At 49.6% G+C, this 16,177-nt stretch overlaps 1 protein-coding gene across 1 annotated transcript; it reads right to left on the bottom strand.

Moving 5' to 3' along the window:
• Positions 1-1,663: 1,663 nt before the first annotated feature.
• AJUBA (ajuba LIM protein) lies at positions 1,664-13,594 on the bottom strand. The gene is given in 9 exon segments (XM_028506661.2): positions 1,664-5,081; positions 5,522-5,590; positions 6,262-6,313; positions 6,397-6,527; positions 7,269-7,331; positions 7,460-7,527; positions 9,160-9,261; positions 12,074-12,385; positions 12,388-13,594. Coding segments are annotated over 9 exon segments (1,644 nt in total). The 5' UTR covers positions 13,109-13,594; the 3' UTR covers positions 1,664-4,955.
• Positions 13,595-16,177: the final 2,583 nt, after the last annotated feature.

Raw genomic sequence — 16,177 nt, 5'->3', positions numbered from 1 at the left:
TAAAACCTAGGTGCATCTTATGGTCCAAAAGATATGGTATATACCTTAAATATCTCTAATCTAGTAGTTTTGACTTAAAAAAAGTCATACTGACTTGCTGAAGAGAGCTGGCCAGGTGCCCTACGGAATGCCTCACCATGTGGATTTGTCTAGTTGCTATCTCCTAGTGTCCTTTAGTTTGTTCTCTATCCCCAGCATTTCCTGTAAACTGCAAATTACACCTAATAATTCTTTTGGGGGATCAGAAGTAGCTAGGATATATACTGGGTTTGGTTATGTATTTGCCTCACACTGGAATTGTTGGTCTACTGGTTAGTGATACTAAGACCCATTCTAGGAAACAAGTGATGACAGTGTGATCCCTCCAACACAATTACGCTTCTGGCCTCAAGACTAGCCTGATAGTGTTACAATCAATAGTGTTACACTATTGAATATTCAGTTGTCTACCAGCCATTTCACCTATGGTTTTGACATTAATTAATAATCTTTGCCAGATCAATAATTTTGTTAAGTTCACAAAATGCTGTTTGTCAAATTCTATCACTCTTTCTGTATTATTAGCTGGCATTTTCCTCTCAACTAGGGTTCAAATTAATTTTATAAAAAATAGCTGCCAGTGGGCCAAACTCACTGGCAGCAGGATTTAGCCTATGAGCCTCCACTCTCTGATATACAGTCTAAGCCAGACAAAATCTCACCCTTGTCATCTGTACCCTGCAGTATTAGGTCTTTTGTTTGTAACACTCAATTACTTTGCACTTGTTGACATGTTGCTTGTAATCTTCTGAAGGCATTTTATGTATTTGTCTCCCTGGCTAGACAGTGACCTTCTCAAAGGCAGGGACTCTCCTGCAGTATATTTCTTTTGCTTCTACTAATGTGCTTTTAAAGTTACTTTGGCTACTGCTAATTCTAATTAACAACAACAAAAAGCACTGATAAAAACCAAATGTTTTCATCACTGCTTTTTGTGTTCCCTGTACTACTAAACTTTCCCTAAATATATATCATAATGATGTGCTTATCACATTTCCAGTTTACCTTTGCTGTGGGAATACCTGTGATGGAGTGGGAGGAAAGAGGGAAAATAAGCTCTTTATTGGTCTTCAAAAGTGTCATCACTCAGAGTTTCTATTTCTTCATTCAGTAAAATGAGGTGACTGGGTTATCTCTAAAGTCACACCTGGCTTGGCTCTAAGTCTCTGGGATACATACATAATTAGTAGCTTCTGGTGTATTCCTCCCAACCCATTGTGCCCTGCTTGGACAGCACCTTGGCTCCCTTCACCATCAGCAGTATCCTTTCTAAGCTTAGGTGAAATAATACCCACAGGCACAGAATTTGCCTCTGATGACTCTCCTCCCATCACAGTTAGACTTGTTTAATCTACACATCCCAGTAAGTTTTCTCGTATTTCCAAAGTCAAACCTTAATTGTTTACAACTAGAGCCAAGTGTGGCTGTTTCAAGGGCCCTGTACAAGCAATTGTCATAGCAGAGGCCCAGTCTTAGGTCTTCTTAATGCAAGGGAGGAGAGGATGCAAAGGGCTGAGAGTGGTTGGACCTTTTTGCCCTTGTTGTGGAGCCTTACCATTAGGGCTCTGAATGACCCCAGGCCAGCTCTGAGGTATGGTATGGATCTTTCTAAAAAACGAAATAAAAATGCTTTTATTTCAGTTCTATAGTCTCCTTCCTCGTTTTATTCCCTTCTGTAAAGGTACAATCTCAAGGACCTCTTCCCAACTGGCTTTATGTGCCTGGAGTTAGCTCTTTCCCTAGAAATAAGTCAGATAGAGAAAGACAAATACCATATGATTTCACTTATACATGGAATCTAAAGTACAAAATAAATGAACAAACATAATAGAAAAAAAAACTGTCCTCCTCTGTGGCTGAGGACAGTCTCCAGCCTGATTATGAATGGAATCTTACCATTTCCTGGCTTTGAGAGCTCCAGGTAGGAAAAGGGGAAACATCTCTAAGGAGTAAGGCAGAAAGCCACCACCAGCTTTATTTTTTAAAGAACTTTAAAAAAAAAATCCCCACTTGAGGATATGTTTATTGATTTCAGAGGTCTGAGAGAGAGAGGAGAAAGAAGAGAGAAACATTGTTTACTCCCCATATGCACCTCAACTAGGGATCCAACCTGCAACCTAGGTATATGTGCCCTGACCTGGAATCAGACCTGCAACCTTTGGTGTACTGGACAGTGCTCCAGTTGGCCAGGGCCCCCAGCCTTGATAAACCACATTCAGGCCTGTGACAAATGGGACTAGTCAGAGCAAATAGCCAAAGTCATCTATAAAAGCCTGACCCCTGTCCCTTGACTGTAGCCTAAAAAGACACAAAATGAATCCATAATTCTTCCATTTTCTCCCCTACTCCATCTCAGTGGCTGTTGATGGCAATCAGGTGGAGAGTTGCCAAACACGATCTACCTGTTGCTGTATCCTTGGCAGCACCCTATGAATTTTTCACTATCAACTGTAAATGTTAAATACAACTACTAAGGATGAGCTATCTCCCAGTGAGTAGGAAGAAGAGCTTGTCGGTGGTGGGAGTAGCTGGGGCTGTGATTCTGCCATGGCCTGCCTTCCCTGAGTCTGTCTGTCCTCATCAGATGTCAGGACTGTTTTTCCCCAGAACAGAAAGTAGCCACAGTGGCAAGAATAGTCTTGGTGAGTACAGACCAAGAAAAGAATCAGCCAGTCAGCAGCAGATGGAGGTCAAAATCAGAGTAAGAAACAAAGGGTCAGAATGACAAAGTAGATAAGATCCCAAGAGTAAAGAAAATACTGAAGGGATGGATATAAAGTTACACATGCTTCTATGGATCTCCCAGACCTGGAGCACCCTGCTGAGAAAATTTCCCAGTCACAGAATCTAATAATAATAGTTATAACTCCAGCTGTACAACAAGTAGTCTAGTATCAGCACATTTATTCCTCCAAAGTGCATTTGCCCCGCTGGTATGAATCTGAACTCCTACTCTCACTCATTGTCTCATTGAGGCCTTTTCTATGCAATTCCCAGGATGGCTGGCAGTCATCTTAACCCCTAAATGTGTTTTTTTTTTCTTTTAGAGAAACATCGGTTTTGTTGACCCATGTATTTATGCATTCACAGCTTGCCTGTAGTGTGTGCCCTGATTGGGGCTTGAATGCACAGCCTTGGTTTACCAGGTGATACTCTAACCAACTGAGCCACCCAACCAGGGCTTAAATGAGGAATTTCTATTCTCAGGAGTCATTATTTCTACTATGACATTCTAAGTGACCAAGAATGAAGACTAAGGATTCAAGATTAATTATCAGATTAATTTGCCTAAAACCAATTTACCTAGAGACAATTAGTCTAAAATAAGTATTTATCAAATCTGCAGCATTCTCAAAAGGATTTAGCAGATTTACCCTTCCACTTTATATTGCTGTTGTCTGTATAACCTTGAATTGTTAGTCAACTGAATATGCCACATGCCCGTTCATTTACTTAGAATATATTGGCATTTTAACAGCATGGATATGGAAGTTAGACCAAAGCATAAAATCATATTGAGCTTTGTTACATTTTTTAAGGCATCTAATTTGTAAAGGAATATTGGATTAAGAAACACAAAAAATGATACACAAAAGTCTGTACCAATTATATTTATTACTAGAAACTTGAAGCTTTTTAAAAAAAGTGTTTGAAAAGTAGGTAACAGAGACAGATACCATAAAGGTAGCAGGAAGCAATTTCATCATTTACATATTGCTGCAAATTTGATAAATTGATGTTGTTGATAATTCAGTACTCTTGGATGAAGAGATATAAATCTTTGAAATACTCAAAGCATGACAAAAAAGAACAGAACACCTAAAAGGCTAAACAAACAACCCAAAAGGGATTTGAACTTTTGGCAAAAGTGGTTGAAAATTTAAACACAAGTTTTCAATGAATTGATTTTATGAGATCTAGCTTTTTTAGGTGAACCAATTTCAGCCAAACTGACTAGAACCAAGTCAAAGTGTTTTGCCCCTCTGGCTCCCCAGAACCTCCAAGTTTGGGAATTGCAGTATACGTAATCCTGGATCCCTCTGAAAGGTGGCAGCTCTGGAGTAGTGAGCTACTGCTAGGCAACGAAGTGTAAGAGTGACCTGAGAAGAAGGGAAGTGAGTAGGTGTGTGGGAGAATATGCCCACGGGTGCATATACTGGGGGGAAGGGCTCAGTGCACTTACACCTAGGGAGCGTGGATAGCCTGAAACTTCCTAAACATCTCCCCCAGCAACCTCACACCCAGAGACCCACTTATTACCTCCTCCCCCAGCTGAGAAGAGGAACCAAGAATAGGCACCCCGGGCCCACGTGAGTCCCTGAGAAACAGGCAACACAGGCAGCAGGCCCACCTGGAGCTGGTCTCCATTCCCAACAGAGAGGTGAGCATCTTAGTCCTTGCAGAGAAGGTGGCCAAGAAATAACTCATTAACAAGGCCCACCTCTTCATGTAGATACAGAAATAAGATACTGTGGTGTGGTAAGAATCTGGCTGATCCCACGTCTGACCCCATGTGTGGGGCACAAAACAGTCAGAAACTCCCATGATGTCCTTTCTTCCTATAATCCAGAACCAGAACACTGTTTGATTTATGCACAGACATACACTGGAGATCAGACTAAAATCAGACCTTTAGAGGATACTGGAACCTGCCTGTGTGTGCCTAAGTATATGGTACCGCATAGGTTGCACATGTGGAAAGAAGGCCAGTCACCCCCACCATGGTAACTGGAAGGTTCCTCCTCCACAATCCATTTGGAATGTCATGATCTTTGGGTCTCTGGCCCTTAGGGCCCTCCCCAAAGGACTTCCACCAGGCCTGCAAAGTACATCCTTTGCCTCAGATGGCCTCAGGGGGGGCCCACTGGCCAGAGGAATTTGTGAACGGTGGTGATGACAGCAGCAGTGACTACAGCTCAGATATAGTTGGCAGGGAGCTGTCGAGCATTGAGCCGCTGCATGTGACAGCTGTGGCAGAGCAAGTGCCCATCCAGAGGGAAGCAGCAGCAGCCTTCCTCATCACTCAGCTGCATCCGGCAGTCCTAGGGAAAGAGGACATCTAGTTGATCTCAGCCTAGGCACCTTGGACACCTTGGAATTCTGCCATGCTCAACACCAGACTTCTAATGACTAGAAGAAAAAGGGTGAGTGGGAACAGGACTGACTCCCAGAATAGAAACCAGAGAAAATACCTCAGCTGTACACCAGGTGTCGCTGCTATAGTAGAAATAATGAGAGGCTCCATTTCCAGAGGATACCAGGAGGCCCTATAGTTTCAAGAGTCTTGACTTTAGGTAAGCCAGATTCAGAAAGGACTAAACAACTAGGACCAGAGAGACTGGCTGGAGGATGAGAAAGAGACGAAATAGATCAGAGCACTTCCTAGTGTTCCATACTCTATACTCTCCTACACTTAAGTCCTAGAACTTGACTTCCCTGGGCCCTATACCAATTCTCCAGGAGCCCTGGCCCCAACACTCACCTCACAGTGATAGCACTCAAAGTGATAATCTCGGTCCATGGATATCACTCTCACAATGTCCTCACAGCCCTGAAATAATGCAGACCCCCATGGGGATGAGAGCAGTATGACAATCCCAACGCCCCCCCCCCCCCCCCCCCCCCCCGCAATTGGAAGACCATAAAACGATAAAAAGGCCTCCAGAGCCTCTCTGCAGTCCTCTGTAGCTTTCAGGTGGCGTATGCAAGTCCTACTGGAATTTCCCCCCTCCTTTTCCTTGGCCTCAGGGGCTTGGCCTTCCCTACCTCTCCCAGCTGTAGGAGAAGTAAAAGGAAGGGAAAGGGGTAGGCTAAGCTGAGGACAAGGAGATCCAATAGGGTCTGGTTCCTCATTGGACTAGGCATGCCCTTAGCACACCCAGCATAAATCATTTCTGATACCTTCCTACCAGCCCTGAGGGTTCTTCCCACCTTTTTCCAGCCCCTACATCTGGGATCCGGTGACCTTGACCTCAAAGCAAGTCTCTTCCTTTGGACTGGGGGAGAAGAGACAGAGCCCAGGCCCAGTGAGGCTGCCAGACATGTCCAGGCACGGATGTTAGGGTCAGGATGGTGACCCTGAGAGCAGAGTCACACGGGAATCTTCACAGAGTACATTCCTCAGCACCACTGTATCCCGTGGGAGGCCAGGCAGCATGTCCCCATCCCTTCCCCAGAGGCAGCAGCACTGGCTGCCCTGCAGGAGAACCCAGACATACTGACCTCTGAGGGGAGGATGGGTTGGCCACAGGCTGCACATTTAGGAGCATAATTTCTGAAAGAGAGAGGGTGGAGATGAGCTGATATTCAGAAATCCCTGAGCCCAGTTCCATACCATATCCCAAGGGGTGGACTCACTTGTGGTAGTCAGTGACACAGTACACCTGGTTGGAGAAGTCAACAGTAAAGGGGATGCCATCCAAGCACTTGTTGCACACAATGCATCGGAAGCAGCCTGGGTGATAGGACTTCCCCATTGCCTGTAGGATCTGGCCCGTGGAGTGGAAAGAGAATCAGTTTCCTCCTAGTCCCAGCTCTTCAGCTACCCATGATGTTCCCTGTTGCTCCCACAAAACTCATCCAACCCCTTGCTATCCTCCCAGAACAATGCTATGACATCTGAGGCAACCAAGGAGTCTTAAAGTGGAGGCAGAAACCCTGGAAAAGGTTTTAGAGAGGACCCAGCCTAGTGGGTCTCAGCCCTAGCTACATAATAGAATCATCCAGGGAGCTTTTAAAGACCACCAAAGCCTGGATCCCACCCCAGAAGTATTATCCAGGTGCATTCACCACAGGCTCTCTGATGACCCAGGCACCGATATTTTTCTTTACTCCTTCTCAGGTGATCTGCTGGGCTGCCAGGGCTGAGCACCACTGGTCCAATTCAATCACTCTTTCTTACAGAAAAGAAAACAGTTCCAACTGATTCTATCCAGTAGCAGAAAGGGGATTAAGACCCAGAACCCCATATTCCTAACAGGGCTGGAGGGCCAGACTGTGCCTGCAGAATTAAGGGAGATCAGATCACACAGGTCTAGGGACGGCAGGGTTAGGTGTCCAGACTTGATCTCAGAGGCAGAGAGAAGCCACTGTAAACAGTTGCTCTGGGGAAGAATGGATGAAAGTGACTTTCTGGTGGTAGGTGCTGCCCCCCTGCTTTTCTCATTATTCCTTTAGTCCCTGACTCTACCGCTCAGCCTTACAGTCTCTGATGAAAATGTTTTACTTACCTTCTCCAAAATCAAATGACCACAGACACAGCACTTCTCAGCTGCCTCCTGAAACCCTGAAAACTAGAGACCAAGGGAGGATGTTACAAGCTGAGAATGACCTGATGGCTGGAATCTTAATGGGCTACAAAAATGAAGGTGCCAGTGGATGAGTCAACTCTAAGCCCAGGGAGGGGACCCCTCTCACTCACCAGATAATCTTCCTCACAGTACACAGAGCCGTTGACGCTGTAGAAAGCCTTGCAGCGCAAAGTTCTCCCTGGAAGCAGCAGAGAAGGGGCTGGAGCCTATCCTGGTATCCAGGAACAGGGCTTCCCCACTCAGTGCTCTCCAATGTTGTGTGATGCATTTAAATCCTCCCAACTGCTGTCTGCTCTCAGTCCCCACATACAAAAAAACCCCCATCTGATGCAATTCCAATCTGCTTTAGACTCATTTTTGCCAATCTCCCCTCTTCTCTGCTCACTGCTCCTCTAGCTCCTGCCTTCCTCTCCAGCACCCGGTGCACAAGGAGCCAAATGGGAAAACAAAGCCAACCACAGGCTGAGTATGTGGTTAAAGGAGCTCTGAAGAAGGTGGTGTATAATGCACAGAGATGATCACAATCACACTGTCACAGACCTTGCCCTTTCAAACTAAGAGTTGAGCCTCTTTGCCTGGGCAAAGCTATCCTGCTCTCCAAGCCTGATCTGTCTCCCTCCAGGGATAGTCTCTACAGAGGTCAGGACTTAATTGGAGTTACTGCTGAGGACAAAGTGCTTTGTATGGGAGCAAAGTTGGTCGTGTTTCCTGCTGCACTAGGCTGCTTCCCCAAGCATAGAGGGACCGAGTTTCCAGGGTCAGAGGCAGCTCAGGATCTTCTATGAGCAGAAAAGGCAGGACCATTTCCCAGGTAACCAACACCTAGGCACCACTCCAGGGCACCTACATTGTCAGGAATCGGGGAGGAGTGAGACCACGGTGGAGAATGGGTCTTTCTCCCACCTCTGCCCTCTTCTCATCAAAATCTCCACTCCCAGCTCTGCCCAGTGGTCAGAAAAGCTAACTTAGAAACCTATGACACACAGGGGAGTAGACAGGGAGAGAGCTACCTGGAAGAGGCCCAATAAAGAGAAGGACAGACAGACAGATGAACCTAAAGAGAAGCAGCCAGAGGCTGGTGGGTGGGGGTGGAGGGTGAGAGAAAAGCTGAGCACCAGGAGTCAGACAGGCAGAGATAGGAGATTAAGGGTTTAGCAAAGGAATCAGAGTGGGTAAGCAGTGGGGAGGAGGTAATGAGGGACGTGAGAGAAGGGCTGGGGTGTTAAGGCCACTGGGAGCAGGTCCCCTCCCCCTGCCTCGGGCCTCCTGAGTTAACAGCAGGCATTCCTGGAGCGTGATGTCATCAGCTTGGCATGGCCCGGTGGCCTGCACTCTAGCGAGGTGGCTGAACTCTGACCAGCCAAGAGAAAACCCCCCTCGCTGCCCCCCACAGTCCCCCACTCCCCCAGCGCCCCCCCTTCCCACATTCCAATCTTTCACCGTAGCCCCAGGCAACTGGGCTGCCCAAGACCAAACCCCACTAAGGAGAGGTGGGAGTCCAGGCTGGGCACACAGGGAGGCAGAAGAGGAAGGAACAGAGGGGAGGAAAGAGGCGGAACAGAGGGAAGGCTTATTCCAGAAAGCAGACCTAAAATGGGGGTGCGAGAACCAGGTAGAGACAGAAGGGAAGCAAGAGAGAAGGCAGGGCAGTAGTGGATGTCCAGACACTTGGTGGGGACAGCTGCTCTGAGAGCAAATGAAGGGGCACAAGTTCTGCTCCTGCTTCCCTAGGCACTTGTGATTGTGTATGTGTGGGAAGTGCTCGAGGCCTCGGTCCAGGTCCAGGTCCAGGTCCGGGGGCAGCACTCACCACAGGAGCAGCAGACAAAGCACTGGGTGTGGTAGAGGCTGTCCAGGGCCTGGCAGGCGTTGCTTTGCCCATAGATGCCTTTGTTGCACTTGATACAGGTGCCTGAGGGGAGAGATGTTGTCAGCATCATACCTCACCCCACCGCCCTGCTCAAAACCAGGGATTCCTGCTCTTTTCTAATTGTGCCAGAGGACCACCAGTCAGAGTACCCCTTTTATGGGCTCCCTTCTGGGAAAACACCATAGTGAGAAATGGAATGCAGCAAGGTCTTGCCTGAGCAGATCCATTCCTATTCATTGATTAATCAACAGATATTTTGAGTATCTGTCTTGTGCCTAGCAAATTATTGTTTAACACTGTGAAAACTGGACAAAAGTCAAAGATAATGCTTTGACTTTTCTATGGCTTTCTAATGCTTACCTTCTATTGGGGAGAAAAGACTAAAGAGGCAAAGTACAATCCCTATTGCACTATGTGGGACAAATAGTCGTAGATGCCAGTCCATATAGGCCCAGCAGCAAACCCAAAAAAACCCCAGAGAAAGCAGGCCAGGCCCAAAAAGCCTCTCTGGGACCTGTTTCCCCATGTGTGAAATGAGTTGGTATTCGGCTACAGAATGACTTCTCACTGCTCCAAACCTCCAGGCTTCCAAGAATGGAAAAGGAAGGATTTGGCTCAGCAATGAATCCTATGCAGAGGACACCATGTGAGCATGACTCCTGGAGGGAGGTGGCTGCTGAGAATGCAGGGTGTGTTCCCAGGGGGGTTGCATAGGAAAAGGGGGAAGGGTGGCAGAACCCCTAATGTCTCCTTGTCATCTTCTATCATGAGAGGGACAGAGCTGAACTGCTTTTCCCCAACATCCCCCCTAAAATACGTACATCTGGCTCTGGCACACGCCTTTCCTGGGTGTGTCCTTCCCTCCCTCCACTCCCCAATTCCAGGCCCATGAGTGAGGGTGAGGGCCTGTCTTTGGGGAGCAGATCCCAACGGGCCTGCCTCACCCCACCCCACCTCTACGCCTCGGCACACTGCCACACTCCTTGCCTGTTGGGGCCCATCCCCGTCTTTGCCCAGGGGCTTGGAAGCCCTTGCAGCAGCTGCAGCAACTGATGGGCCTGGGCCTGTCCTGCTCCCACCCTCTGGCAGCTGGGCAAAGCTGTAGCCAAGGAAGAGGGCCCCTATGAAGGGCAGGAGTAGGAGGGTACAGTTAGGCTGGGGGTTCTGTCAGAGGAGGCAACCTGATCTACAGGGAGAAGAGGCCCCTACCTCTGGGGTCAAAACGTGGCCTCCCCGTGGAAGTGAAGCTCTGCCTGAAGACTGCCATACCAGGGGGCACAGTCGAAGCTATTTCTTTGCAAAGACTTGGCTACTATGGAAAGGCAAGAGCAAACTGCTCAGGCATGTCGACCTCACTTCCTCTAACCCAGGATATCCACACCTAGATTCTTCCTACCATTTTATCACACCCTCTCTGAGCTCTTTTTTCCTTTTGGCTCTGATGGCTTAGCCAAAGAAACTTCTTTCCACCAAACAACTATTTCTCCTGGGGCTCAAAAGAAAACTGCAAAAAGGATCCTGTTACATTGTCTCCCTTGACCAAAGTTTCATCTGTTTTGGGCTTTCCCCTCTAAGGGTAGAGGGAAAACCATGGAAGGGTTTGGGTTAAACCAGGCATGGCCCTCCAGCCTGCAGCCCTGCTGCCTCTGTCCCTTCTCTCCAACCTTCCCTCTCTGGCTAGGGTTCTCTTGCTACTCACATTTCTAGCCATAGAGGTCTAGAGCATGGGGTCCAAGGCAGGAACATGGACAGGGAGAAAGATGAGGAGATGCTTGGAAAACTGAAGAGGCCCATAGCCCTGGGGGTGAGCCCTCCACTTCTTTCTGTTGTTCCTGTCCCAATCAAATTAGTATTTCTTTATATACCGAAGTGCTGCCTGTAGGTCTTGGCTAAGAGTTCAAGACCCTAATATCCCTCCCCCCCCCACAGCTGAAACATAAAATCAATACTTCTTAAAGACGTGAGGGGAGAGAGACAACGACCAGGCTTCCTTAACAGCAACAGAAAAGTAAGAAGCTACTTCTAGCCTGAATTCTGAGCAGGTAATGGCCAGAACTTAAGACCACGTTGTTCGGGCAGTTACACAGGGTTGTTGTCCATCAGGGACGATGGTGTCTCAGCGATCATGCCTTCTGCCCCGACTTCCGGACCGGGGGAAAAGAGAAGCCGACACCACCTGGTCTCCCCTTAACTGCCCACGCAAGCATCGAGCCAGCAGGTCTGGGGCCGGCAACAGTAGGCTCCCTACTTTGCGACCCGGAGTGCTTCACCCCACCCCCACGTTCCATTTCCCCAACCGCGGCCACAGCTTCGCGCGTGTTTGGGAGCACTCCCTCGCCCCCCTTCCGCTGCACCCCACCCCTCCGCCCTGCACTGCACAGCCCGCCCCACCCCGCCCGCGGGCACCTGGAACGTAGGGACAGGAGCCGGCACGCACGCGGCGCGCCCGCCCCGTCCCCTCCCCCCCTGCGAATTCCCCGAATTCCTGCGGGCGGAGCCTGGGCCCGCGTGGGGGCTCAGCGCACAGAAGCCTGCAGGGGCACCACCACCAAGGGGGGGCAGGATGGAGGGATGCTCTCACTGCCCCATGGCCCCCTCCCTAAGAGGCCTGCTTCGCAGAAAAACCGAGACACTAAAGCTTGGCGAACTGGGACTCCAGATATAATCGGGGGGATTAGAATTCAGCAGGAATAAGGAGCCCCTAGTCCATGTGAAACCCAGTAAGAAGTCCCTCTAACCTCGTTTCTAGAACCCGCGTCTCCGCCTCTGACTACCCGGCGTCGGCAATTAGGGCTGTCGGGGCGGTGAGCAACCCAATGCAGTGACGGGTCCCTTCCTTTCCCTAACGACTCACCGAAGTAGTCCTCTCTGGCCTCCGGCTCCCGCATTCGCGGTCGGGTGGCCTCTGGAACGAAAGGACCTGGAGGCTCCTCAAGACCAGACGGTTCAATTGCAGAGGGTTCCCCACGGGCACCGACCTCGCGTCCACCTGTGCCCACCGTCAGGCGAAGCAATGCTGTTAGCTCGTCCTGGTATCCGGCGCCCGACGCGCAGTCCCCGTAGCCGGTCACCGAGTGTCGTCCGGGTTGCACCCCTCGTTTCTCCAGGGGCCCTGTTGCTCCCACTCCAGCCCCGGCTAGAGCCCCAGGGCTGCCCAAGGCCGGGGATACGAGTGGCGGCTTTCCTGGCAGCCGAACCCAGGGGGCCGATGAGCGCACAGTCGGTCCAGGGCAGCGCGGAGCTCGGGGTAAGCGGACTGCACCCCTCCCGAGGAATAGCCCGCCGGAGCCCCTGCCAGAGGTGGACCAAACAGGCATGGCCCGACGGGCAGGGGGCTGCCGTGGCGCTGGTCGTAGCCCATGCTGATGCCACTGGTACGGTTGCTGCAGGGCCGGCTACCTCCGGCTCCGCCGGCCCCCGCCCCGTCCAGCAGCAGGCTGCCTCGGGGGCTGGACGGCTTGCTCGCTTCGCTGGCTGAGCTACTGGCGAAACTGGAGCGGGGGCTTAGGGCTGGGGCCGTGGTCTCCAGCCGAAAGTCTGGAGTCAATGACTGAGGTAGAGGCAAGGCCCGGGTGGCAGGCGGACCCCCGGAAAAGGAGCCCTCGTAGCGCTGCGCCTCAAAGGAGCCGCGCGGGTTCCGCTCAGCGTCCAGGGGGCCTTGCTCCCGGGCTGACTCCAACGGCTCATCCCCAGGTCCCCCAGCACCTCCGCCGGGCCCTGATTTTCTAGGTAACCCCGACCCACTTAGTCGCCCCTTGCCCGGTCCGGGGGTCCCATCAGACCCAGACCGGCTAGATTCACCCTTTCTGCGGCCGAACTTAGCGCTGCCGGAGTCCGAGAGTCTTAACTTCTCCAGCAGGCGACTGGCTTTCTCTCCTAACCGCTCCATACCCTCGGGCCTGGGGCCTCCAGCCCCTTCCCCGACAAGCACCCTGCTGCGTCTCGGCCGCCGCTTCTTTTTCCCTGCGGCCGGACTCCGGTTCCCCAGGGGCACAGAGTAGGCACACGGGATTTAGCGGGCGGCCCGGGTGCAGGATGCCAGGAATCCCACAGCATCCCCCAGCAAGAGGGGCTGTGTCCCCCCGCGCACCAGGGGGTTAAGCAAGGCTAGAGGGGCCTATGGCCGCGGCTGTCCCATCCGCAGGTCTTTCTGTTCACGCACCAAGTCGCCCAGCCGCCCCACTCTTCCTCTTCTCAGCCCCCGCCCCCCTCACTCGCACACTCTGCACCGACGGGACTTCTCTCCCAAACTTTTGTCTGCCTGGCCGGATCTACTTTCCTGGAGGGGCGGAGCGACGAGTACAGGAGAAACAGAAGTGTCTGCGCAGGGATCTCTGGTGCGCTGACGGGGTCGGTGAGAGCTAGTACTAACTGTCCTGGAAGTGGAGATCCGCCGACTGAAGAGGAGGGCAAGTTTGGGCAGCTGCTACTACATCATTCAGTGTTTGGGACAGGAAAAAGTTAGGGTGGGACTCTTTGTCTACAGTTGGAATGCGCGGAGGGGCACGGTGGAATGTGGCGGTTGTGTACAAGGCGACGCGAAGCATGTTCTGCGCAAACACCAGGACTTTGTTCCTACCGTGGGGACTAGAAGAGCTGGAGAGAGACTGATGCAGAAGTAATGAGACAGGGAGAAACCAGAAAGGTAGATACATACAGAGGTTCAGAGACGCCTACGTTGAGTCCACAAAGGGTAGGAAGCCCATATAGAGAGGAGGTGCGAGACAGGTAGCGAGAGGAAAGGGAGCAAAGGGGATCGAGGGTGATGCAGAGACCAAAAGAATTGGCTAAGAAAAAGAAAAAATTGTGTGAGTCCAGGGAGAATGAAAGATAAAGAAATAAACTTAAATAAAAAGACAACATTTTCTGAACCCAAAGCTGTGTGTAGGGAGGCAAGGAACTTGAGCGTCTACGAAGAAGGAGGAAAAGGTTTGGAATTCATCTGTACCTTTAAGGTTAGGACAGATTGAGGCATAGCCCCCTGGTGTTGGGAAATGAGATATTTAGCAAATATTTAAGGTGACTGTGGGGAAAGAAGGTCTGGTTTTAGGGCTAGTGAAACGCCTCCCCCTTGGTTGGCCCACAGGGGCTTGATGATAAAGAATAAGTATTAAGAGGAATAGATGTCATTTAAAGGAGATAGCAAGTGAAAATGATCAGGGTGGAAAAGGAAGAGAGGCTGACATTGGCCATACTAGAAGGATCAAGAATAAGGAAAAGAAGAAACTATAGCTAAAGCTGAACATAACCAATCAAATACCAGCCAATTGATTTTGCCCAGACTAGCATATCAGGGGCAAGGGATGGAGGAAGTAGGATAGAGAAAGAAAGTGAGTCCTTTGTATTCAGATAGTAAACGAATATGAAAATTATATGCAAACAAATCATACATACTACTTTTGGCTCAACATTTTGAACACCTTTTATAATCTTAGTGTAGCCTTAGGGAATGGGGAAGGAAAGGAGGTTAATATCTTTTGTGAACTTAATTTGGCACCAACTACTTGGCTTCTTTGTCCTAGCTGCATGAATTGTTTCCCTGACCTCATCTCTCTTGAGAATCAGCCTCTCTTTCCCTGGTCAGGCTTACAGCTTTTCTCTGATCCAGAGGAGAGCTTACTATCAGACTGGAAGCAGGGAGGACTGAAAGCATTAGTAATAGAGAGGAGCTATCAGATTGCACCCTAAACTTGCTATGAGCAGCATCTTCAGAATTAAGTGTAGGGCTCTCCCTCCTTTTTTGTCTCCAGATGGGGAAGGAGAAACTGAATTCTTCCTTCTAATTATTTACATCCAAAATATTCCCACAGCCTCTAATATTTGGAAGCTTTGCTCCATTGGGATGAGGATGGGAGAATAAATATTATGAAAAGTTGAAAAGCCATTCAAGGAAGCCCATTCAGGAGCTGGTGGTGGCAGCAATGAGCACAGTTGGGATCAACAGCCTGTGTTTTCAAGGGATCATAGGAAGTAGCGGAGAGGGGTTCCCTGAGGGCACGCTCCAGCAGTGCCCACAACCTCAGGGCAACCAGTCCATAGCCTGAGCTGGAGCTGGGAGCTCCATGGGGCGGTACTGTCCATCCCCAAGACTTTAATTAAGGTCTGTATATACAGGGGACTGCCAAATCCATATCTCCAACCTGACTTTCTTGGATTTAAAAATTTTACCTGACTACTAGCATCTCTACTTGATTGTCTCAAAGTCATACAACACCTTACACTGACCTCACCTTCCCTGCCTCCTGAAACTGGCTCCTCCAGCATTCCCTGAGTAAATTGGCATCATTAACCACGTAGCTGCTTAATCCAGAAACCTGAACATCAACCTTATGTCCTCCTCCCTTAACCTCAAATCCAACTAAGTCCTGTCACCAAATCCTATCAATTCTTCTTCCTAAATATCCCTCCAATCTGCCCTCCCTTCATCATCACTATGCCTGCCAGGCCACCATCTTTTCTCTCCTGAACCACTGCAGAAGTCTCACTGCCAAGGCCTTTTCCCTCCAGGCCATCTCATAACCTGAGGTCAAGTGATTCTTCTAAAACACAGAAAGGATCATCCCACTTCCCTCCTTAAAACCTTTCAGTGATTTCTCACTGCCCCTGAACTTAAGTCTAAACTATTTAAGATGTTTTACAAAGTTTTGCTACCTCTCCAGCCTCTTCTCTCAGCATCATCCTCTCCCCAACTATTCAGTAGAATTGTAAAATTTACCTTGCCTGTGCTCTCTAGTATCTGATGTTCCCTATGTTTGAAACACTCTCCTGGCCTTCCCTTCCCTTCTGGTTAACTCTTCCTCATCTTTCAGGTATCAGTTTAAACACCACTTTGAGAAGCCTTTCCAGACCACCAGAGCAGGTTAGCTACCCCTGCTGTATACTGCCAGTGTACCCTACACTGCCTAATTATCACTTATCACAATTTTTTTACTGCCTGCTAAACTGCCTAGCTTTCTGA

Source organism: Phyllostomus discolor, chromosome 1, assembly GCF_004126475.2.
Source record: "Phyllostomus discolor isolate MPI-MPIP mPhyDis1 chromosome 1, mPhyDis1.pri.v3, whole genome shotgun sequence".
In the NCBI taxonomy this organism is placed as follows: domain Eukaryota; kingdom Metazoa; phylum Chordata; class Mammalia; order Chiroptera; family Phyllostomidae; genus Phyllostomus; species Phyllostomus discolor.
Note: the sequence above shows the minus strand (reverse complement) of the source record. Positions and strands in the feature narration are given on the sequence as shown.